General features: G+C 37.2%; 1 protein-coding gene across 1 annotated transcript in view; it reads right to left on the reverse strand.

Moving 5' to 3' along the window:
- Positions 1-1,445: 1,445 nt before the first annotated feature.
- The window catches only part of LOC149803551 (N(6)-adenosine-methyltransferase non-catalytic subunit METTL14-like), a 41,242-nt gene continuing 15,412 nt past the window's right edge, over positions 1,446-27,275 (reverse strand). Inside the window, exons 6-10 of the mRNA XM_089953285.1 lie at positions 26,786-26,876; positions 24,088-24,226; positions 23,334-23,426; positions 6,789-6,905; positions 1,446-2,376 (exon numbers count right to left, since the gene is read on the reverse strand). Coding sequence (XP_089809411.1) covers positions 1,786-2,376; positions 6,789-6,905; positions 23,334-23,426; positions 24,088-24,226; positions 26,786-26,876 — 1,031 coding nt within the window. The 3' untranslated portion in view covers positions 1,446-1,785. The remainder of the gene's footprint in view (positions 2,377-6,788; positions 6,906-23,333; positions 23,427-24,087; positions 24,227-26,785; positions 26,877-27,275) is intronic.

Here is a 27,275-nt window from a genome sequence, read left to right on the forward strand (position 1 = left end):
TTTTTTTTTACATATGTGGTAGCAGCGTGATACTGCCTTCCACGCATGCATCAGACAATTAACAAAGGGTCAACGGACAATAGAGACACAGGTGTTCTGGTTTGATGACCGGGATTATTAAGAAAATGTGAGTGTTCTGAAGGATTTAATTCTGAGTGAAAAGAAGTGAATTTTACATCCACATACAAATGTCAGTCTTTGTAAATATATGAATTACTAGTGAACGGCCGAAAATCCGATGAAAGATAGATTACGAGATAATACCTCGTCCGGTTGATCTCAGTTACCAGAAATGTCAACAACAAAAAAAGCGGATATCTCACAGCATATAGTACTCATGCTAGATGTCAAGATAAGTGGATTATAATATAAGAATGCACTGTTTAGATGGTTTGTCAATACAAAGAATTTGTTTATGTAACAATAGATAAATTTCAGTACATTTTATATCCAGTTTGCAACTTCCTTTCATGGGGCCTCTGAATTTCAGCACTCCAAACCAATGGCTGTATATTAAAAGTTTAAACAGCCAACAACATCACCAATAAAAAAAAAATCACCACATGGTATATTTTGCCACCAATAAGGAAAAACAATCCAAATCTGCTTGCGACATTGGCAAAGACCTACGCGATCCCAGAATAAACCTTTTATGCGTTATTTTTCGTACTTAAGAAGGAAAACTACTTTTTTGTTATTCGAGAAAAATACATACAAAATTTTAGGAACTATGCCAAGATTGTCTTGTATTATTCATACATGATCTCTTCCCCAAAATGATAATAAAGTCTTTACATTTTTTTTGTATGTTTATGAAAGAATATTTTTGTGCACAAGAAAAATACATGTATATGAAATTTCGGGAGCCACACCACAACCGTGTTATATCTGAATTCGTGTTATAACGAAGCGCCATGAATTTTGTGGATTACAAAACCAGCCTAAGTATGGAGTATATTAAAGCCAGTATATGAAAATAAAACCTGCATGAAAATAATTCAAAAACTTTCATGGGTGAGGGGTTTTCAGGCATCCTCTGGGCAAAGGAAGGATGTATCAAAAGCCATTTTGTTGTGTTATCATTTGCCCAAAGGCCATCCTGAAAGTAAATTAGTAAATTAAGCCATTTCACTAAACTGTGTCTAAACAATGGAAACCTTACAAAAGATATATTTTTTCAAAACAAAAATATAAAAAACCAAGTTAAATACCATCTTCATTCTTCCAAAAAAGTCCACTCTCCACTGACCATGCAAATATCCATGTGCAGTCTGGTCAAATCACAGCAAAATTAACATTATTTGGACCAGTAATATGATGTTGTCAAGGAATTAGGCAAACTATATGTGTCATCCTGACTGTGCAATGAAATCATTCTTTGAATAATACAAGTATTAATCATGGAAAAATGTACTAGGATGGACAATTAAAAAGCAAAACATCAATCTGAATTCAAGCATATTTTTATTCTCTAAAATTTGCCCAGAGCATGAATTGAATAACATTAACTTTCTACATCTTAGTTTAATTAATTGATCGATAAAAATAGTGAAACAGATCCCCCCCTTACATAATAAAGAATGTAGTTGTCTACTAACCTTAGTTCTGAAAATAATGCATAAACTACTAAAAAGTATTTGCTCTAGGTACCCAATAGCAGTCTTAATTGGTATATTTTAAAGTTGTCATCTTTGATATTACTGTTTTTTCTCCTCCATGAGTCTCTTACACTCACTGCTACTATGTAAAATTTGTTGAGCCGTCACTCAAAACATTAGTTTTCTACTATCTCTGATCTCCTTGTCTATGCATGCTACCTCTGGGTCGGAAACCTGGCATGTTACCACGTTGCATTCTGCCTCGTCCCATCATCCCTCGCATTGGCATCCCTCCACGACCCATGTTCATTCCCCTACCAGAGTAACCTCCCCTTGCCCCTTGCTGAGTCCCACCTCTCATAGTACCCCCACGGGGTGCACCTCCTCTCCCACCCCTCTCAGCAGCTCCAGCTTGTTTATTTTTCGGGGTTGGAGATTTAGGTCTCAGCCTTTCAATTTCTTCTGAGCATCCAGTCAGGCAACCATCAGGATCTTTGTTAAAATAACTATTGTACACCTTGGCATCAAAATTGCTACTTGTCAGGTCTGGACCTACCGTTAACCAGCCAGGGCGTATGGTACTGTCCCGACCAAAAATGTGCAGTCTTCTTCGTCCCAGACAAAAGTGTTCAATGATATGAAATATTTCTACAGGTTTGTCTTTGCTGCCATATTCTGGTTCCTCATCAATAATAAGGTCAATATCTACATTGGCATGAATGAAATCACCATCTGTGCTTCTTTTCACTGTGCCCTTAATACCCATCAGGCAGTGTTCCTGAAAAAGAAACTCTATATTAACCAACAAAATGAGGCATCATTTAAGGAGTAGGAATACAAGGTGGGGGTTGAAAAACATTTCACTTGAGAATTTTAAACTTTGCATCTTGTCCTCTGTTGAGATTACATTGGTGGGCATTAGATACACACATTATAAAGTTGAAATAACATGACCCCTGTAAAAAATGTTTTTTCATTCGATGACTTAGGTCACGTGATGTGTCACATGATCATGACATTACTTTGATACATCATGTAACGAAATAATCTCAGATGTTTGTTCAATAAGTATAAAGTTTCATTATATACTTAAGTGTGAAATATATAATTACTGGTGAAATAATTTTCATATTTTATCAATCCTTTATTTTCACAAGTGAAAAATTTATTCTTATATTTTCACATGTGAAAATACAAGATTTCCCATAATGACCTGCAAGGCTTGATTCTGCGTGCTTACAAAAGTTGTTACTGCAACAAAAACAAGTACTTTGTGAACTAAAAAATATACAGAAACTGTCTTATTTCAGACATGGAAATTAATCTTTGATAAAGAAACCTGACGAGATGTCATTCATGTCTCTTTGAAGCTGTTTCCCCTGACCTCCTTGACAACAACAACAAACCTGCTAGGATGTTTCCTGAATCGGACTTAGAATGTTTTCAGATAGGGTCAGGTAGTTTACAAAATGACAAGAATATAATTTACTTCGCCAGATTATGTCAGCCCAACTGAACCACTTTTTTTTAGGATATGTATACTTATATAATCAAGCTAAGAAAGTGAGGCGAATTTACAAAAAGGGGTGGGGGTAAGTGTGTTGTCCCAAAGAGTGAGTTTAATCTTCTAAACTTTGATTCTGGAGCAAGTTTGGTATATAATAAAAAAAATTCTTTTCCTATATCAATACCATACTAATATTTGTTTATTGTTGGTCTGTCTGTATGAGGTTTACTGGTTAATACATCTTAATATTCACCACAACAAATGTCAGTAACTGTACATTTCAAGATGCTTGCAGTGAATGGCATTTTGGATCATTCCATGATTTCATTCCTTTTCATATCTGCAAGGTTCTATAAAAATAAAATAGCAAAGTATTCTCCATGGTCCATTGCAAGGAAAATTCAGGCTGATTCCAAAGGATCCAGTAACAATACATCATCTTGTGTTGAGATCAACAATGATGAGGATAGCTACCAACATAATCCACACAGTTATCTCCAAAGAAATTTTATGAATGCTTGTGGTAAGGAGAGTATGAACAGCAACAAGTGAAAGGACTGATGTGATAAGATGATGTGCATATTATCATTTTTAAGAAATGTGAATTTGTTCAATAGTTGTAATTGTTGTCCATTTTTGCATGCTAAACATTCTGTTAGATAAAAATCTCTTTCCTGTCACATGTATGAATACAGCAGGTATGTTTTCATGGTTGCTTAGTTACACTACTTTATGTATCAAGTTACAGTGAAACATGATACTATGATGTGAACTAATGAAACTAACATTTTGTAATCAAATGTAATGAAAAACAGAAAGATTCTTTAATTTAATAATATTATTCTTTGCATTTTTAGCCACCATTATTTCAGCTGCTTTTTCACTTTAAAACAAATTGTATCTATTAATATCATGAATCTGTTCAACAGCTACATGACTATCTCATGTTTAAGATAGTTTGTCAAACATGGTTGCCCTGGGATGTGGATTTTCATGAATTTTTCTACCCCAGATGAGTATTCTGGTTTCATGCTAACAAAAATTGGACTGGTTGGTTAGAATAAGTTTGTTTTGAACTCATTTTTTCCCCCTCCTTTACCCATGATTCATATAGATATTTCATAAGAAAATGCAGCACTTTTCAAGAACTTTTCAGGGACAAAAATTTAATTTTTAAACACTTTAATGAACTGAGGTCTGTTCCAGTAAAATGTACATGGGACCCAGGGAAGGAATTTTTAATGTAGAATAGTCACCCATAAATGCAATTTAGAATTTTGTATTATTTTCATTTGAACTCTTAGGTTTATTTAAGTACCCTGTCATATGTTTTAAAATGTGCCTTTTCTGGTTACCATGTATGTTGAAATTGAATACCCTTGAATATTAACTTTAAAAGTATATTGATTAATGCATGTAGAGGCCGCAAAATTTCATATGTATTTTATTCTTAAACAAGAACTCAAGTAGCTCAAGGGGCAGATGCAGTCATCTCATGTACATCTCAGTTTAAGAGTTAGCATCCTTATTTGCCAGCTTCTAACTCCTTGGGGTTTTCAAGCAAAAGTAAAATGATATAACTTCATTCCTATTTTAGGTATTTAATTCTTTTTTGGCCTTTCACTCTTTCATTGAGACTTCAAAGCACTTTAACTCATCGACTTAGCTGAGGTTATTTCAGCTTAACAAGTCCAAGTTATACTGATCTGGGATTTAAGCTAAAGTCAAATGCACAGTCAGTTTCAGCAGAGTTACCAGATCCCAGAAATATGTGCACTTGGCACTGGTTTTATCATACAGTACTCTATTTCTTCACTGATCTCAACTAAATAAAATATAATATGCTATTTTTTAAGCAATTGTCTACTCAAGTGACTGCAGGTGTGATTGGGAAACATACCATTTTGAGACCTATTTTTGATTACTGTGATTGATTCATAAGTTGCTCATAATGCTCCTTCTATCAGTATAACTTTAGGTAACCTCAGCTAATGTTCATCCAATGTCATTTGACAAACACAAGACAGCTGTTTGTTTATCATTTTGCCTTTCCCATGAATACAGTGTATACAGCATTTGTGAAAATCTAGTTTGAAATTTTATTCCCACTGCAGTGGACCTGATGTGTGTGTGTGTGATTTAGATTGTTAATGTAGCTTTAACAATTTTTCAGTCATATTGCTATGTTGTCTGCAGTGTGGCAGTTTATAGTGATGTCTAGCACTGGGCATCATGCCACAGATATATAGCATGATGTCCCTCCCAGTCACATTATCTCAACACCAAAAATACCAGATATAAATCTAAAATTATGTGCCTATAGACATTTAATAAAATGAAATGAAATAAAATAATGCAAATACTTCTGTGAACATGGAAACAAACATTTAAGGCATTTAAATATAGAAATACAACTTTAAGCTGTTTATAGTGTTGTTTATCCCAAAGTTTTTGTATTGTTAGGCATAAGAAATTTACAAACAATACCTACCAGGATTTTAAGCAGAACACATCAAATTCATTCCAAACATTACATATAAAATATTTTATAGACTTAAAGAGGTTTTAATATTTTATTTTTATGTTCTATTGTTTAAATATATTTTTTTGAGCTTTTACATTACAGATTATTTAATTTAACCCTCAAGGTCTATTATTTTGATACTTATTCAACTTGTTCTAATATCTGTTATTATCAATTAGACCTGATAATAGGTAACTTCCCTTACTTTAATATGCAACTGCAAGTTTGGCCTCCAGAATGGAAGCAAGGTCAGCCAACTAGATGCAAGATTACCTCATTATTATGTGTGAATCTCATTATGAAACCGGGGCCCCGAGTGGCCGAGTGGTCTAAAGCGCTCTCCGTTACGGATCACTGCCATCTCACCTCTGTCTGCGTGGGTTCAAGTCTCGGATTCAGCTAATGTTGGCATGTGAGAAAGCTTGCCAGTAGCATCTCGTGGGTCGGTGGTTCTTTCCGGGTTCTTCCTCCACCATTAATACTGGCCGCCATGTATAGCCTATCGTGTGCTGAAAAATGGCGTTAAACCCTACAACAACAACAACAACAACATTATGAAACCTATCCAAAGTTTTGATGATATAAGTCCATATTTCAAGTTTGATCAGAAATATGGCTTTCAGAGGGGTAACAAGTTCAGCAAATGGATCTTATTCATTAATGAACTCATCTGAGATCTTAATTATGTAAGCATATACTTATATACTGATGTAAGTACTTATCTAAGTATATACTTATATACTGATGCAAGTATATACTTATATACCGATGTAAGTACTTATATACCGACATAAGTACTTACGTAAGTATATACTTTATGCGCATCTTGCTCATTATCAAACTTGTTCAAGACCTAAATGATATATAAGCATATATATTCCAAGCCTGATGAAAATCAGATCATAGGTACGTCCTCAATAGTGGTAACAAGGTTAACCAATCAGTTGCAAGTCAATCTCATGATGTCAACCTATGTTCCTAGTTTGACTGAAATCAAGATCAGATACATTGACCCAGGACTATCAGAAGTATCATTGTAACTGATGCTGTATAAACAAAAGAACTACCAATACCCAACCAAATGTAAAAGTAGTAATCTAGTCTATCATGACAATAATGGCATAAGTTTATGGAAGTATCTGTTTGATAAGATAGTCACCTTTGTTCGCTGAAACACAGCATTGGGCTCCAGGTTTTTATTGTGTCCTGGGTTTTGGATATTTGTTTTAATCCAGCAGATATCTTCACAACGTCGAAATCCCCACTTCCTCAAGCACTGTCAAAGATAAACATTATTTGTAATAATTATTTAATTCCTATGCAGATGATTTAATGAATACTATATTGCAAAAGATGTAACTCACAATTCCAGTTTTAGTATTCTTAATATAAAAATAAAAATGAAAATCAATTTGGCATCATTAATGTAACTGCTTCAAACAATAGCTGCCAAATTTTTGGACTACACCTCATATATAGCATAAAGAAAAAGAAAAAACTGTGATGTGTTGTTTGAGAGATGTCATAAATGTTTTGAACAATTATGAAAACTTTTATCATAAAAACATGGGAAATGATTAGAATTACATGCAAATATGTAATATGTACAGTGAAAATGCATATTTTTCCAGTAAATTATTTTCTCCAAGGGCAATAACCTCTTCGCTATTACCTCTGCCTTGCCAATCCGCTGTTTGGTTTTTGCTATTTTTTAAGCTGAACATATTATCAATGAGGACGGTCACATGGCAGGATGGCTGGGAGGAATTTTAAATAATGTGATTGGATAAGTATTCTTGGAGAACCAAAATTTACTGGAAAAATGTGCTTCTTTGAATACGTCGCCCAATTACATTAACATTTAAAGAATAGGTAACAGAAGGAGTGAACGCTGAGCATCATTTCTATGCCTAGGGTATCCTTCTAGGGAATAAAAAGGCCATGATTGGGCAACTTGTGATTCCACCTTATCGCAAAAAAGATCAATCATCAGATGTCAACATGTGCAAATCTGAAGAAAGACTGATTAATGGAGGGACCATCTCATATGAATGACTTGACCCTCTCTGAAGAAATTGTAGGCCAAAACATTGAGTCTGCTGGAAATGTGCCTAATATATATGTTGATATGGAGTTGATAGCACCAATGTAGAAACTGCCAAATAAGAATGCACAGGTAGGGTGATTTGATATATATGATACAGACTTTTAAGTAGGATGTAGCAGGCTTATATATCTAACATTAATGTGATCAGGGAATGTAGTCAAAAGAGAAATAATAAAATAATCCCCTCCTTTTTTTCATCTCTTTTAGTTTGTTGAAAACAAATGTCTTCCTATCTCTTGCATTATAGCATTAGAAATCATTTAGCCAAGATGTTCATACAAGCCCATCTCTGAAACCATGATAAGTAGATTGACATACTGCAATCAAGTCACAGAAAGATGTTTTTTGTTTTTCATCTTTTTTCACTTTTGTAAGAAGGGGTCTTCAAACACCAAAATATAATGTAGTAAGCTACCATTTGCTTCAGAAGTTATTGGGAACTGTTAATGGAGTATCTTGACCAAGTTTTACAAAATATCATCCTAAGGTATGGAGATTAACCTAGAAACTGAACCTTAGCTGGTGTCTTGTATCACTTATGCTTACAACTTTTTTGCTTCTGTCCTAGTTTACTGATGCAAGAATATTGGATTTTCAGGAGGAGGATTGGAAATTGTTCCCTTCCACGTATTTGAATAATGCCTGTGATGCAAACCAAAATAATATTATACCATTAATTTAAACCATGTGACATACACATTACACCTGCACATGCAAGTTAGTTCTGTCCATATGGTATTTCACAATTTTCCATTCAGTAAGAGTGAATAAATTAATGAGGAGTTCATTAACAAAGATCATGAGTGAAATGACTAACCTACTTATGGGTTAATTTGATATATTTTTACACACCAATTACTTCCTTATCATGTTTAAACTGTAATCTTGCCTATTCCATAAAAATTCCTTATAATTTCTTGATGAACTTTATCAACACTGTACGGACAAAGTCACCATCTGATTAACAGAGTCATCTGACGACAATGATACTCTCATGCGTTATTTGATTTGTTCTTGAGTAGTTTTAAATTATCACTTTTATGCTGATGTAAGTTTCATTTTCATTGAAAATATAACCGTGGGTAGATGGTATACCAATAAATTGTGAACCCCAAAAATATTCTGGTCCCAAATATTTCCTTCTTTAATTGAAATAAAAATTATTCAGTACAACAGAACCCCTCTATACTGAAAACCAAACCAAATCTTAAATTATGTTTAATGCTGAAATGAATCCCACAAAACTGAAATTAATTGAAATATGTCCAGGAGGTTACCAGATTCCTGCTAGGAGGTTGACTAACAATCTGTAAATAGTTTTGGGCTATGCATGATGTGAAACAAAGCCTGGCACATATTATGACTAGTATAAAGGTTGATGAGTGGTCTATACACTTTATTGAGGCAACAGCTTTGAAAGTTGATTTTGTTGTTGTTGTAGGGTTTAATGCTATTTTTCAACACACAATAGGCTATACAATACATGGCGGCCAGCATTAATGGTGGAGGAAGAACCCAGGAAAACCACGGAAAGAACCACCGACCCACAGATGGCAGTGATCTGTAACGGAGAGCGCTTTAGACCACTCGGGGTCCCAAAAAGTTGATTGAAACATAGTGCTGATATAATATGGGTGATATAATCCATAGTGCACTTAAACCAATGCTCACCTTGGAACATTTTGCCTATAAAGACCAACCGAGGAGCAGACAAAATCTTTTGCAACAATGTTCTCTCATATTTACTAGCAAGCAATATTTTTCAATATTACATAAATTTATATAGAAGTACAAATAAATGTCTTGGAACAAAATTAGTGTAAACACTTGCAACATAATTAACAACAGAAACAAGGTTATTATTTTAGTAAAACATATAGAAGACAGTAATCAGTATACACAAGATGCTATATCTCTGACTGCATTCCATATTAGGTGAAATCTGACAATCTCAATAAACTGTAAGCCCTTAAAAACTGAAATCTGAACTTGGTTCATCATGGGATTACTGGCATGAGGGCTGTTCCAGTAAAACATATACCTCCCTCCCCCCGGTTCATCATGGGATTACTGTCTTGAGAGGTTTCACTCTATAATATAGCAAGAGCTGTCACAAATTTTCATTAGTGTAAATGTGTCCAAATAAGCAGGACAAACTTCAATGCAAATAAACCCACTAGCTGATTTTGCTGGTGTTTCCATATGGGGCATTTAAAACTGCCTGCATCAGTAAAGAAGAAAATTCCAAAGTCAATTGAAAAGCAATATTCAAACAGGAAGATACAATGCATTGATTTTTGTTCCATATGTACAGTGGCAACCAAACTGAGAATATTTTTCCCACATAATGTTTAGTTTTTAATCATACCAAGATATATTCTACCAAAAAATATTCAATTACAGGCAAGCCAGAGGTTACAGCTGGTAACTGAGAAAAACATAACATACTTTCATGTTTTAAATGTCAATAAATAATAGATAAATGCAACAAATTTGCACGCCTCCTCCACCCTGCTGAACATATGATTATAACTGGGAAACACCGATTAAAATAATTTTGAATGGTATGGTTCATGCATCAGGGCTTTTCCAGTAAAACATATACCTACCAGGGGGAAGGTACTTTCAAAATTCAACCAACCCACAAGACAAGCAATTAAAAAATATTATGATCCACTGTCATATGTTTTAATCGAAAAACACTGCCCCCTATAGAAGCAAATTTTTCTGACATAATTTCTGGCTATGGGTTAGTGGGCAGTAGAAGTGATTTTAATATTGGGTTGGGAACAAAAGTGATTTAAATGACAGCTGGCTGGAGGTAATCTAATGAATTCTTTAGATCATATAATCTACTGCATATTTTTATTTGTAATCATTTATTATAATCAATCTTTTGTCCTTTTGTTTGTTTGTCTGTCAGCCATGTATGCCTCTGATACTGTGAAATCACATTTTCATGGTGGCTTATTATTTGTAGAGGTGATTGATCAGTCCCTTACTACCTACTACTTTAATGTCAATGAATACAGATTTTATAATAGGGATTTCTATTCTAATACAGACATCATGAATTTGTATCCGTACTAAACACTGTGTTTACTAAAGTGATCACTATGTTTTGCTATTTTTCTTTGTTCTCAGGCATGCTGCTTTTGATTAGAATAATATTTAAATCATGTATTGCTTTAAATGTGTGGTCAGATGCTATGATTCCTTGTATTTTTTCTTTCAATAAATGTTTTGGTAAATTTATAATACATGATTTGTTAGAAAAAAACACATTAATGCCTGTGAAAGTCATGTTGCATTATTTCTGCCTACTTTTACACTATATAATTTCTTGTAGGAACAAATATTTCAGTAACCAATGTCTTATTTTTATGCTTGTTGCAAGACTATTATAAAGTTTAAAAAAACAAAAGAAATATAGCAAGTCAATTTTTTATATATTATTGATTAGATTTTTTAAAAATGGATGAAAGTCAAGGAATCATTTTCCCCTGAGTACTCGTAAAATCAATGTCATTGCAGTTAACTGTATTGTCAACAGCATCATCATCATCACTGATGGCCTAGCAGTAACATTCTGCACTTTCCAGTTGTCACCCACTTCTAGTCTTTCATATGAGACTTATACCTATGGCATGAGAGGCTTTCATGGCAGAGTGGTATAAGATGCTTGTCTTGTGATACAGATCTAAGGGGCTTCCATGGCCGAGTGGTACAAGATGCTTGTCATATGATTACTTGCCTCCAATGTGTAAATGAGAATGTTGCCAGTTACTTGTGGAAGGTCAGTGGTTCTACATAACTGGTGTTTGGTGTCTCAAAAGTACTTGGATTTTCTTCAGCAATAAAACTGACTGCTATATACAGTCTTCATCTGAAAATGGTGTAAAGGCCATAATGATCTACCAAAACCCGAGATCTCATCTCTAAATGACTTCAGCTCTTGGAGATAAATGTCAAATCAACAGAGACTCCACATGCCCACGTGTACTATAAGGTGCTTGCTTTTACATCACTTGCACATCTCACAGAGTGAGTTTTTGTCACAGATCAACCAATTTGGGTTGGTGGTCTTTCGGGGTTCTTCCTCCACCTAATATATTGTTTAAAAAATATAAAAAATCTAGACCAAACTAAATCAACCAACTAATCCATTGTGGCAACAGCAGCAAAGGTACTAGTCCATTATTTTTGCCACAGCTGTATCAGTTTATAAATTTTGACCTTTGAATATTGTCAATTATGCCTTTCTGACAGTTACCAAAAAGTCATCATCAGTTGGTACAAATGGATTTTTCATGGTAAACATATGAGATGGAGAAGTCTTAAGCAATCCTGCATCACACGCTGTGGAAAAGTTTACATTTTAGCTCACTTGAAGTTTCTCTAACAATGTCCATTATTCAATCTAGAACTGTTATAACTTATTAAAGCTATATTCACTGATATCTGGATATATGCATCTATAATAAATATTTGTGACAAAGTATGAGAATACATCAATGTTTTTCAATGATGCATTTGAACTGAGCAACAACTAGAATCAACAAACCAAGAAAGCAAATTTGCTTTCTCCTTCAAATACGTTCCCCGATCACATTAACGTTAGGAGAATAAGTAATAGGAGGAGGGAATGCTGAGCATCCTACCTCCACCCCGGGTACCTTTTAGGGAATGATGGTTGGATTCCTCATTTGAACAATAACCCGTTCTCCTGCAACACAGCCTAGGGTCCCGTGATATGTGACCCCTATATACGGTTAAGAAGATAGTTATTGAAATCTTCTTACCTAAGAAATTTCACTGGCGAATCTAGCGAAGCTGATAGGCTGTGCTGATTGTTTTAAATGGGTCTGGTGGTCATCTGGGCTGCCGACACCGGACCTACCAGATTCAAGGTTTGCCTCTGCGAAGCCAAATCTCTGAGATAAAAACTGGAGAAGATTGACTCTGCATGCCAGCCAACAGCTTCTATTATATCTCGGATCGAAACATGCATTTGAATGCCTGGCTCACCAAGATTGCTCTAATCCCATGAGCCGTAATCTTCATGAGGCGACTCTGATCTTGTGAGACCTCAGAGTACGCTGAGCGTATAACCCACTTCAGCCATGAAGCAAGGGCTTGAGGGGTGATATCCCGTTTACCAGCTTTGACCGGAAGAAAGAGGCGCTTATGTGTGTCCTGACACACCTCTGTGCATTTTAAATAGTGCTTGAGTGCACGAACAGGATCTTGCATGGCTGCTGCTCTTGACTTATCTATGGAAGAGAGCGAGCGAATGACGATTCTTTGATTGCCAATGAATGGTAACCTATTTTTGGCTACAAAGCCTGGTTGCGTCAGGAGGACCACCGAACCATCTGATCTGAACTGAAGAAAGTTCGGGTCACTGGAAAGGGCATGTAACTCGCTCACCCTGCATGCCAAAGCTAAGGCTATCAAGAAACATGTTTTGTATGATAGTAGCTTTAATGAAGTGTGGGCTAAAGGTTCATATTTGTCTGAATTGAGCCATGTTAAAACCCAGGACAGATTCCATTTTGGAAACAGGGTGAGGGATTTTGGTCGATTGAAATCAAAATTGGCTAAAATATCTGATAGATCTTTGCTATGCCCAATATCACATCTACCATGATGGCGGAATGTGTCTGATATCACGGAGCGGTAGCCTTTGATAGTAATTGGGGCTAACTGTTTCTCCTCAAAAAGCCACAGAAAAATGTCGGCCAGTTGAGGGATTGAGACACTCAAAGGGACGATGTTATTGATATGGCACCAGTCCCTGAAAACATGCCACTTTCCCTCGTAAGCCTTCAGAGTGGAGGGCCTTCTTGCTCTTGAGATTCTCTCCACAATCGAAGGTTTAAATTGTTTGTCTCACAAGGCTGCCCGGACAAGAGCCAGGTGTGAAGAAGAAGACGGTCTGGGCAGGGGTGGAACACCCGTGACCGCAGTTGTTTGAGAAGATTTGGGCTGGTTGGAATCTTCCTGGGTAGATCTATCGCTAGATCGGTGACCCGGGACTTGTTCCATCTGAGAGGGGCAATCAGAATCATCCGACAGTTCTGACCCCTTAACCTCTGGATTATTTTTGGTACCAAAACCGTGGGAGGGTAGGCGAATGCCCACGACCCCTCCCAGCTGATTGACAGAGCGTCCACAGCCCAAGCCTCTGGGTATGGAACCGGAGAGACGAAGGTGGGCAACTTGCGATTCCACCTTGTCACAAAAAGATCGATCATTGGACACCCCCAAAGTGTGCAAATCCGAAGAAAGACTGATTGATGGAGTGACCATTCCCTGTGAATGACTTGACCTTTCCTGGATAGAGTGTCGGCCAAGACATTGAGTCTGCCGGGAATGTGTCTGATTTGTACGTTGATGTGGAGGTTGTTGTACCAACGCAGAAACTGCCAGATCAGAATGCAAGGGTCTGGTGATTTGGTGCCCCCTTGTTTGAGGAGGTAAGTCACCACCACAGAGTTGTCTGACATAATGAGGACAGTTTTTCCTGAGAGTTGATCCTTCCAGAAATGAAAGGCATTGATGACAGCCCTCATTTCTAAAAGGTTGATGTGGAGAGGCCTCTCCCCTGGCTCCCACATGCCACTGACTGTAGCGAAGTCCGGCAACAGGTGGGCACCCCAACCGTAGGTACTGGTGTCGGTACATACCGTTATCTCCGCTTGGGGCATCTCCAGAGGAATCCCCGTGGACAGCCAACTGTGGTTGTGCCACTGACTCAGGAATGATCGTATCTCAGGCGTGATCATTATTGTTTGATTGAGGAGACTTGAAAAGGGGTGCCATTGTGCCAGTAACGTCATTTGTAAGGGACGCATAAAAAGACGGCCAAGTGGGATCAAGTCCACCGCCGTATTGAATAATCCGAGGAGTTGCAAGAATTCTCTTGCTGAAATCCACATCCTGTTCGACGATCCGGATTACGCGAGCGTGAGGAAGTTGTACCAGATTCAGATTGGTGAGAAACTCCATACCCAGATGGACAAAACGCTGAGATGGATGGAGATCGGACTTTTTCCAGTTCACGAGAAAGCCTAGATGATCTAAGAGTGCTAAAAGATCGTTTCTGCCTTTGAGCAGAACTGAACTTACCATATGTTTCTGGAGGATGTCGTCCAAGTACACTGCCATCCCTGTAGATGAAGTCGAGCAGAACAGGGTGACGACGCAATCCATACCCTTGGTAAAAGCCCAAGGGCTGATGTTGAGGCCAAAGGGTAGGACCTGGAACTGATAAACCGCGTTGCGGTAAGCGAATCGGAGAAATTTCCATGACGCAGGGTGGATAGGGACGTGAAAATATGTGTCGGTCATATCTAGACTGATGGCATACTCGTCTCACCGGATGGAAAGATGGATTGATCTCGCCGTTTCCATCTTGAATTTCGGTGGTAAAATGTATTGGTTGAGGCGACTCAGGTCGATGATCAGCCTCAACTTGCCGTTTGCCTTCTGAATAAGAAACAGCCTGCAATAAAACCCTGGTGATTGTGGTTTTTCACAATCTCCACTGCCCGTTTTTTCTATGAGCGACTGTATCTCCTGTTGTAGGAAGGTATTCTTCCCCCGATCGGACGGTACGTCCGTGAAGAGGGGAGAGGAGGACAGAGGAGGGGTTGGATAAATCAAATCCGAAGTCCCTCCGAAATGACCTGGATCACCCAATCGTTCTGAGGAAAAGAGGTGGTCCAGTGGTCCTAAAATTGCAGGAGGCAGCCGCCCACAGGTAGGCTGTCCGTGGGTGGTGGAGAGGGTATGTCAATTTTTAGAGTTAGGAGGCTTGAAGATGGAGAAACTTTGTTTCTTACTGCCTCTGTATGGATGCCTCTTAGCTTGATTAGACTGTTGTCTCCTGGCATTGGGTTGGGATCTATACTGCACATTTGATTGTAAGGATCCCTTGTCCCTGGTCCGCCAATCATCCCTCCGCTGTGGAAGGGGCTGATTTTTTCTAAACGCCTGCGAGGGTTGGGCGGTGAGTTGGAGGGGCAGTTCCTGAGCTGTCTGCTTCTGAACTTCTTCAATTTTTCCTCCAAAGAGTAAAGGCAATCCAAACGGAGTCATCTGTAAAGCCAGAGTATGATGGGGCTTAAGTACGTGGACCGCAGACATGCGTCACATCGTATCAGGTCTAAGCTGGCAGAAGCAGTCAACGCATTAGCCATGGAATGGTGAGCTGCCCAGTTAATAACTCTAGCATTCTGGGCTGTCGCTTCCCAAGCGTGGTCATTGTCTGATTTGTCTGCGAGTCGGAAAATGGCTAATGAAGCCAAGTCTAACATTGAAGACGTAGCGACTACGTTCCAGACTAGCTTTGACGTGGCATGGAACACATTTTTGTCCACTTTGTAAAACAGTGGAGCGGACATGTGAACTGCTGCCATATTTTTGTCCAGGGCCGGAAGATCCGTACTGAAGGTGTCTGAATGAGTTTTGTACCAGTGACACGAGAACGTCGCTGGTACTTGGCTTTCTGAAAAGAACACCTTAGCATTGCCCGGATCACCTATTCGTCCTGATAGACGATCAATGATCTCCTTAATTTTTGCCAATTGGGGAAGGAGCCGGAAGGACGGCGTCTCTTCCTCCCCGTCAAGATCTACAGACGTCTTAACTTTTTAGTCTTGAGTGGCAGTAGGAGTTGGAGGGCATTCTGAAGTTGCCAACACCCTATAAATTTCTTCCACTGCCGTCTTTAAGCCAAACTCAGTCCGTTCCATGGTTGGATCTGTGTATGGCTGATTTGCAGGAGTTTCGTCACCCTCATTGTGTGCCGAGTCGTGTTCTGTAATAGCTTGCATTTCTGGATAGAGCATACCAGGTGGCATAGATGACACGAATCCATCATCCTTAACACTGTCACTAACTCTCCCTTGTGGATAAGCTGTGAACATATGGACGGCCGGCCCTGCGGGCTGGTTTGTCCGGCTTGTGGTCGGTCTGAATGTTGGCGACAGTTCTGCTATCACCAGTACCAGCTGTTCCAATGGTCTGGCTGGACAGACAGATTTCTCACTAAAATCTCCGTCATAGTATTGGTATGCTGCCAGCGGTACAGCTTGATGGACAGATTTATCACTAAAATCCCCGTAAGTCATATTTGGTCGGAACGTTTTAGCAATAGGGTCCCCATGCGGGGACAGTTGGATGGCCGGTGACGTAGAGGTTGTATAAAGAAATGGATCCGATGGATCCGGTAAAAACCCCATGCGTCCTGACTTACAGGCCCGAAGGCCATGCTCGGACATGCAGGGGGACTTAACGCCCACTGGGCAGCCTAAAATTGGAGGAACATTCCCCCAAAGAGTCAGAAAAAGCTGTGGAAGCGAGCGAGAGAAATAAGGGTAATATCTGGCCTGATGTCAATAGCTGTGTCATCATTTCCTGGACCAAACGACGCATCTGTTCAAAGCTGGACTGTTGTACCCTGTCAACATTATTTTCCTCCATTGCCGCTGATGTTACTGTGGCTGACGGTTGCAAACGACGAACTTTAGGTGGAGAGGGGAACCCAATGTCCCCCACAAGGCTCGCAATGGAGGCTGTCTTCGGATGTATACTGAGGACATCAATGCTATCTTTCTTCGACTTATTCCGTCTATCCCTCCCTTTTGCTGCCTTCTGGACTATATCAGCCCACGTTTGCTCTGTCCAAGTATTACACATGCTGCATGGTATAGAAGATGTACACTTGGTACATACAATACAAGAGTCATGGTTGTCTTCTTTTGCTTTGAACTTTTTGCATTTCATGCATTTGGTTGACATTTCTACTGAAACAACAAGAAAAGAAAACAAAGCACAAATTAGGAATTCAGCATGTTATTAATTCACTAATGCCACAACCGTTACTAACGGAGTAAACGAAATTAGTCAGTGTCGCGTTAACCCTTAATTGACAACATGAGTTCCGCGATAGCGTGTGTAACATGGTCTTCAGTAAACGAAATCCATAAGGATGACAAGGTCACTCAATTTTGAAAAAAATTGTTAAAATAATGTATACAACCTGTAGAAGAATGTTGTTGTTGTTGTTGTTGTGGGGTTTAACGCCATTTTTCAGCACGATAGGCTATACATGGCGGCCAGTATTAATGGTGGAGGAAGAACCCGGAAAACCCCGGAAAGAACCACCGACCCACGAGAAGCTACTGGCAGGCTTTCTCACATGCCCACATTGGCTGAATCTTAGACTCGAACCGCCGCAGTCAGAGGTGAGATGGCAGTGATCCGTAACGAAGAGCGCTTTAGACCACTCGGGGCCCCTGTAGAAGAATGATTGTCCAACACAATAAATCCAAATTTAACTTCGGATGGTCCAATTTAACACTAAGATGGCTTGGATTGTTTGGAGGTATAACGTACGTGTTATCAGTACAAGCGAAGCTTAAAAACTAGTGACACCTGGCGGTGGCAAGGGGAGGTAAGGGGCAAGAGTTATTGCCCTTTGGTCTATATGAGATAGACAGAAAAGACGAATTTTCGTCTTTTAGTAGGGCTGGATTCGAGAGGTAGCAGGCTTATATCCCTAACATTAATGTGATCGGGGAACGTATTTGAAGGAGAAATAAGATCTCTCAGGCAGAAGTACAGTGTATACCGGTAATCATAATCTGCCAATTTTTTATCCAGCCATACTAATCCAGTGGATATAATCACCAGAATGGACAGAAAGAGACCATAACATATATAAGCAGAAGGTTCAAATCGATTTCATACATCTTTTAAGGAGCTAAATTCACAATGGTTTAGTTAACTGTACACCCTTTAATGTCTTCCCTTTGATGTAATTTCTTACTAAAGCTTAGAAAATAATGTTGCACACATAAAAAAAAGACTCACACTTCTACTCATTATTGTTTTTATTATACTTTTCCATTCCAGCCTGTTCTTATGATCTTGTCCCTCCCCATACTGTTAGTCTTGTTTATGACATGTATCTAAATTTGTCACTTACTTTTCGTACTACTGTACTAATTGTCTATGAATATGCATATCAATGTGAAATGCAGTGGGGAGACTAAATCCAAAATTGAAAACCTCTACATTTCTGGATGTATTCTGCTTGGATTCCATGTTTCTCCACAAAACTCAAGAATTCATGACTCACTGTACTAATTCAGTTCCCACTGTAAACCTGCGCAAACACCATAATATTAGAATTAAATATTTTAAAATTCTGAGTGCTCGCGATCAAATTTGTATCAGTATAGACACATCTATGATGACAGTTTTTGTGAAAAGAAAACCATAAAAGTCTCATCATTTTCTGGACCAACACAAATTGGAAATGTGTGCTTTCAATACTGCACCAAAGAGTCAGCTGCTGATTTCAGTCTGTAAAGGGATGGAAATTATGTTAATAAAACAATGTCCCTCACTTTTTTCAGTTACAAGTAGGACAAGCTCTAAGAAGATTCTTTTTACTAAAATCTTTCTTTCATTATCAACCATCAGGGACAGTCAAACCCATATATACTCTATTTTATCTTCACTGATTTATAGTATGGTTCTCGTTCTTTCATATCTGTAGTGAGTCCTTCAACAACCCTCAATGGTTGTAAGCCTTTTTCAACCATGCTGACTGGACACACTGTAAGATAATGTTCAAGTAACAGAAATACCATGATAACCAGAGAAAATCAATAAAAATAGTCAAGTTATCTCCCCTGTGGGGATGCTGCCAGGATTTCAGGATTTACTCTAAGTTTTGTGTGTGTGATCTCCAATAAGGGAGTGTTGGTGGGAGGAATAGCCATTGTTAAATATCTCCCTAACACATAAAAATCTGTCACTCTTTCTTACTGTTCCACTCTGTTAAGGCTCTACTGAAATCAAGATACTCAGAGATGTCTTTTCTAGTTGTATAGCAATTATTATTGTGATGTCATTGGGCATGTTAATGTGGTTGTGGTTGGGTCTTGGTTGGGGTGGCAGAAAGACCATAGGTTTACTCCATATTTGACAACTAATTATGATATTGTCAAAACAATTAGAAATTGTCTAACAATTCAGTTGGACTCAGAGTATATACTTGATTCATTGTCAAAGAACAGGTTCTAAAACTGATGTGTTTATTTTGTAGCCATGTTCCTCCACCAATTCAAGATTTTAATATACCAAAGGTGAAATTAGTACAATTTCATCCTACATTACTATCATGGCTACTTCAAATGTTATTTAATGTGAGACTTTAATGCGAGAATTCATAGCTTCAGTGATTTTTGGGTTTAAAAAAATGAATTTCTTTTCAAACATCTCAATCTGGTACAGATTACATCATTTTTTAATGATACTGTGAGAATTCTTGATGTGTAAAAATTGCACAAGAAACAAACAACATCAGATCAGAAAATTAATACCACTGGGAAAATACTGATAGAAATATTATTATTTAAATGGAATATGTGGTGATAATACAAGTGCCGGTTCTACAACTCTTCAAAATACATCTTGTACAACAATTCTGTTGTTTCTAACGACACTGTAATATGGCAATAATTTCTACACACATGAAGTTGACCCACTGTTTACTTTAGTCCCTTGCTAATTAATAGTTTTAGATTTTACAACAAAACTAATCACACGTTACTTTTGACAATAATACATGATTACAAATATTTAGATTGCAGGAAAATAGAAGTTAAAATTTTATTAAAAGTAATGGTACCAGTAAAACTAAAGATGGTAAAAAAAGAATCAGGATGAACAGATTAGTAGTGTAGTAAAGAATCCATATATCAGAATGACATCAATTTCATCATTAGTTAATGACACTGCTTTAAAATGTTGTGTACTAGATAATAGGAATCCAATTTGTAATACAAATACCAAATGAATGCTTGGAACTAAGTGCCAAAAGGTCTGCAGAAAATATTACCATGATGAAAATATAAATAGGAAGAACTGAACACAAACAGGACAAATTGTATCTATCTTGCTTTGAGTTTACACAGATCAGTCAGTCTCTTATGTTTAATGTAATTCAATTTTGTACATAGAGAGCATGTGCTTCATTTGGTAATACATCTGCATGATGTGAAAGTTTGTCTCGTTATTCTTTTGTTGCCATAGTGGTTCTGGCAACTAGAGATCTCCACACATGTAACTGTGTTGTATGGGGATTCTCTGATGTTCCTTTTGAGCATTAATCTGTTAATTGTTTCTGAATTTAACATGATCCTCCTCCTCTGTGTACGAATATTATTCTGTGCTGAGAACTCCTTTCATTGCATGCTGTCTGAAACGCATATGCATAACTAGCTTGAACAAGTTACTGTTCTTTATGGTTGTGCAATTTTCAACATCTCACAGGTATGGCCCCATGGGTATTCTCTCTTGGATATCTCTGTTCCAAACATAAATGTTTTCCAGAGGTCTCGCTAGGATTGTAAAACTAAGAGTCCAGGACTCCCATTTTGGTAAAAATAGGAGTGCCACCAGCAAAAGTTGCAGTCCCCTCACAGAAAAATATGCAAATTGTAAGAACTACTGGTTGCCATTGAGTTTAATTTCTACATTCTTTATAACACTGAAAATAGCTCTCGTTTGTCCATCAAAGTGAGTCTGAATTTTGGCAATCCAGGGAAGGTCTTATTCAAAGCACTAAGCAAGACATCACACAGTTTCTTACATTTGGCTACTGTCCCATCCAAACTATCAGTTCTAGCAACTTTAGCACTCTCCTGAATCTTGTTACAATCTTCGTCAGTTTGCCATTAAACCCCAAAATACCCAAGTCTAAGTCTCAACATGTCACGATTCTGAGGTCATGTGCACTGCTTATTCCGCTACAGTCAGAAATTAACACAATAATGAAAGCTAAAGTTGTTTATCTGATGTACTGTTATAAATGACCTCATGTACATCTCTGGGTCTTTCTGCCTCTGAATTCAAGCATTGTAAATATCAGTAGATTTTCCCACCCAGCTGCCAGTCAAAGCCTTTGATCTTGCCGCCCAGTTATTGCAGCATGTTCTTTTGATGTACTCTTATAATGGTGACATGTACGGGGGGGGGGGGGGGGGGGTACTTTCAGCCACTAAATTATGTCATTGTAAATATCAGCACAGCTAACTGATCAACACATTTGCCCACTAATCAGGTGGCTGAAGCAAGCCTAGCAAGTCTTTGAATTTTGCTGCCCACCTATTACATGTGTATGGAGGACTCTCACCTAAGGGATTTTCTGCATCCTCAATAAAAAATTGACATCCAAATAAGCATGATTAAGCATTTCTGAGACATCTGAGTTTTCACTAACATGAACTCTGCCAAAGATTCACTTCCCTGAATCAGTGCTTTGCTGCCTCTTATGCCAGGTTTTTTCTCTTCCATAATGCTGTATTAGGGTTTTAAGTCCAACATTCCCATTGTCTGCTTGTTCAGACATGGGTATCTTAAATAAATATAACAGGCATAATGTCCAGCCAACACGTACATCTGACTCGCACTCAGCATAAATTTTGGACTCAAAATCACAAACTGGTATTTAAAGCGATATTTTCCCAATGTCCAACAGACCGATATACATGAAATTCATTGTCATCATAGCTATCACCAGCCAGTATTTTCCAATCGAAAACGTCGTCTGAAGACAAACCCTGATGTGATTCAGCCATTTTGGTCCCTGTGTGGCCCTTATTCAAAACATGCATTTGTAAAACTTCTATGATGAAAATAAGTTTAAAACTACCATAAATTGCTTGTTCCAGGGCCAATGAACCAATCAAATTTAGTTTAACAGCCAATCATGTCAAAACAAAGTATCAAGCTATCTGGATGTTGCATCAAGCACTGCGAGACTGCTACTGGCAGTGTGAATTACGTTGTGAAATGCACTTTTAAAGTTAAAAGTTTAATAAAAATTGCATACTGTGCAAAGCACGTTCTATATCTGCGACATTGACGTAATTTGTGGAACGTGTATTACTGCTTTAAAAGTACGCGAATTCATACAAATTACGTGCACTCAAGTGTACTGGCATCATTTTCTGACCCAATGCTATATTCAAGTTAGACCACTAGGAGGGAGTTAGATGCAATTTTAAATATATATTCGTTTTTTTCTTTCTTTTTCTGACAACCCCACCAGCGATTTCTCATTTTGTTAACACAACCCACAAAAGAAGTGAATTTCCTAACCAACCTTCCAGTGTAAGGATAAAAAAGTTTGAAACACAACCTCCTACAGAAGTTTTTTTGAAGTGACATCCCCAGGGGGATATATGTTTTACTGGAACAGCCCTCAGTAATGAATTTTATTAACACCGTAATGGTTCCCAGATCAATCTACAAATCCAGCATCTGCGAAGGGGAGTGGTTGCCCACCTAATAAAATGATTTCCACCCTGTCAGCTCTCCCTCAAAAGACCACTCTGTGTCAACATCTGACTCATCAAATGAATGTGATGTTATGACACAAGGTAAAAGTTTTCAACTGAACAAAATTTAAGACAATCTGTACCTCTTTTAAGCAATATTCTACAGTCTACATATATCAAAAGAATTAAAATGCAGTGAAAGTATTATAATTGTGTTCTGAAAAGATTATCTTACAATTCTTCCTCGCTCCAGACCCTCTGCATTTCCACACCAGATCCATATGAACGATCTCTGTGCCACAATTAGTGGAATATCAAGCTGCTCAATCTACAAAAACATAATAAGATTTGCTGTCATATAATGTCCCTGAAGATCTATGGTCCAATCTGCTTGCTGAAATCTTCTGCAGAATGAACTTCACTGATCTTGACATATCTGTGTGTTTTGTTGTTCTTCACCCACCCCCAAATTAAAACAGTCTATTCAAACACACACTTATCTGTCCATCATGTCCCATCCATTGCAAATGTCATTTCTGCTCAGTAACTCTATAAGGAATACATCTACTGAAACCAGATCTGGTCTAAGGTATCACATTAAAAAGACCCAGATCGAGTTCTATTTTCACCACAAAATTTAACGGGTTACAGTCCTTGTTTGACTGGCTCCTTTGCCCACTGTATCACATAGGTGGGGACATGTTGAACTGACGACCCAAATCTGGCTCTTAATTATATTTTTAAAAATATCTTACATATTTTAATTTTTATTTATTAATGATACAAAAGCCAATATTGTCATCTACATTATAATAAACAAGATCATACCCCAGCAGACTCTCTTCCATTTCTAATCACCATCCCCCATGATAAAAGTCAGCCTCTATGAAATTTTATAGAATGCTGGCTGGAGGCTTGCAAAGACCTCAATTAATTCATCAAAATCCCTGTAAAACAATGACAAGATAAAAGCAAATGAGAAAGTGAACCTCATCCCAGTTCCAGTACTTGTCGAAGACAGCTCCTGCAGACCTTTGATACTCCTCCAGGGGAGGCTCTACCAGAATTACATCAAATGTACAACCCAGTTCACCCAGGTCAAATGTTTCCAGGTCACACTGCAGGTACCTATTACAACGAGAAAATGAGGCAAGCTAAAAATATCATCTAAACGGCAAGTTCCGATAGTTTTCACTTATTTATTGCCCTTTCCAAAGTCCCAATGCTTGACACAAACCAACAATGAATCATTTGTATAATTTACTAATAAATTCTAACAACAAAAAAGTCGCGAAGGAACATTAAGACAAAGACAGGTTAAAGCAAACTGTAATGAAACAATCACCAAAAGTATGCAGTGTTTCAGCCAGGTTTGAGAAAAACAGGATCAACTGGCATCCTTCATTTTATAGTGGACCAATATTGTAATCATAATGGGACAACTGCATAATAAAATGAAATAACTTTTACATGGGATATTTTACTGTTATTGCATGAAAACCCAAACAGATAAGCATTTTTTACAGTAGGATTCTTCTCTATGATGCCCCTCCACCAACCATACTCTCACAGTGCAGGGAAAGTCAAAGTCTACAATTCTATTCTCCTCCAAACATTGTAGTCATCAGTCTGTGTGAAGGCTCAGGTTTCAAGCTATTTCTTGTTGTGTTCCCCTTTTTATCTGTCCTTGCAGAATCCAATTATTGTTGTTCAACAATGTGTTCTTTAGAATCATCATATCTGTGGTAATTGTTATTGCTTTAATGATCTGAATGTAATACTGGAGTAAAGAAATCAGTTATCTGTCATTCCAAATCTATCTCTTAGCAAAACTTTGCAAAGTTTGCAAATGGTAAACAGCACCACGTATCATATGATTGGAAGCACGTACTTACAAGAAACGTTTCTTTCAGTCAAGAATGATAATAAAACACGAGTAAAGTTACCTCAATACATTAATTGAATTTGCTGCAGTATTTCATGGAGATTGCAGCATGTCAATCACATGCTGATCTTATTCTTAACCTCTCAACCAAAAAATGTTATGGAATATACCAAGTATACAACTTATTCAAGACAATCCCAAGTTTTGATGTATACTGGATCAGGAGAAGGGGTAATAATAGATAGTCCAATCACAGAAAAGATTGCTTGATGGATTTTGTTTGTTTGGATAAAAGAGTAATTGAGCAACTTGCACACTTAAAGATTGATTGATGCATCTGATTCATATTAAAGGTAAAAAATTGCCTTGTTCATTTTCTTTATACCACTTTTGGCACATTAAATCTTCTTCTTCACGGGACTTGGTGTCTATTTTGCCGAAATCCCATAAGGATGCATCCTGGCTGTAACACTGTGGATGCACTCAAAGAAACTATTGAAAAGGTACATTTTATCACAATGAAATTTTGCAAATAAATAAAGTAGACTGGTCTGCAATAATCAAGGAATTTTCATATTTTACAAACTGCTGATAAATTTCCAAATGTAAATATATAATCTAGGTCTTCATTCATGCTTGTAAGAAAGTTTTTGCCAAAAATCATTTCTCAACAGTTACAGAATTGTTTTGTAAACAACTTCCACCAAATGTTTATCAGCTGCTGAGTATTGGATTTTAAGAGAAAATTTTATGACCAAGAGTTATAACTCTAACACACATGGGATTTTAAGAGAAAGTTTTATGACCAAGAGTTATAACTCTAACATACATGGGATTTTAAGAGAACGTTTTATGACCAAGAGTTATAACTCTAACATACATGGGATTTTAAGAGAAAATGTTATGACCAAGAGTTATAACTCCAACATACATGGGATTTTAAGAGAAAGTTTTATGACCAAGAGTTATAACTCTAACATACATGGGATTTTAAGAGAACATTTTATGACCAAGAGTTATAACTCTAACATACATGGGATTTTAAGAGAAAGTTTTATGACCAAGAGTTATAACTCTAACATACATGGGATTTTAAGAGAAAGTTTTATGACCAAGAGTTATAACTCTAACATACATGGGTTTTTAAGAGAAAGTTTTATGACCAAGAGTTATAACTCCAACATACATGGGATTTTAAGAGAAAGTTTTATGACCAAGAGTTATAACTCTAACATACATGGGATTTTAAGAGAAAATGTTATGACCAAGAGTTATAACTCCAACATACATGGGATTTTAAGAGAACATTTTATGACCAAGAGTTATAATTCTAACATACATGGGAGAAAAGCAAGGCATATCAACATCTATTGTCAAGCTAGATAACACATGATGTGAAAAAATGTCCACTGGTTGAAGACCACTACTGGTTGACAATAGATCAAAGCTCTTGAATTAAACAAAGTATGATTATGTTATATATGAATTATCTGCAGAAGGAGAAAAACCAAGAAAAAGTGAATTAAGAGAGTTTTCAACATTTCATTCTTTGAGTTTTGATATGTCAAATCCAGATTTAAGTAACATAGTAAAATCAAGTCAAATACAGCAGGAATTTTGAGAAATTTAGTCATTTCAGAGCAAGACAGTGAAAATACATTTTGTCAAAATTTACCAAAATCAATATTATAACCACTCTAGATCCATACCCGCTAAATATAAGTAGCCCAAACTTGAATCCCTTGTTTAGAACATAATCACTAAAAATTACCCACTACAAGGTAGGTAAAATATATCCTTACATTGGAGGAGTACTTGTTTTGCCTATCAGCTCATCTTTCAGTCGAATAAGCTCCCTTAGTTTTGGGTATTCTTCAAATCTGTTTGCAAGACCTAAAATAAACAACAGAAAGAAAGATGAAATGGAAGTATCTGATCATACTGTTACATTACTAGACTGATAATATTCTGTCACAAAAATGCATTAAATGAAAAAAATGAAACAAAAACAGATGTGTGATTAAATCATGTTCACAAATTAGTTATTAAACTGCCCTTTCTCATATATGCAAATTGGTACACAAGTTTTCTAGCAGTAAAGGCTATCATACATATCAGTCAAAATCTATGTTCATGAATGAGTTAATCAAACTTTATTACTGCCGATGAAAATATAGAAAAAATAGATGCTATGCTAAACTTATTTTCCATTTCAAAGCAACATTATGCTCCTAGTTGTGTGAAATGATTTACATCCAGTTTTCTTATTGTTTCTCTACTAACTGGTTTAAA

Source organism: Sinohyriopsis cumingii, chromosome 3 (assembly GCF_028554795.1).
Source record: "Sinohyriopsis cumingii isolate HCF-2022 chromosome 3, ASM2855479v2, whole genome shotgun sequence".
Classification (NCBI taxonomy): Eukaryota; Metazoa; Mollusca; class Bivalvia; order Unionida; family Unionidae; genus Sinohyriopsis; species Sinohyriopsis cumingii.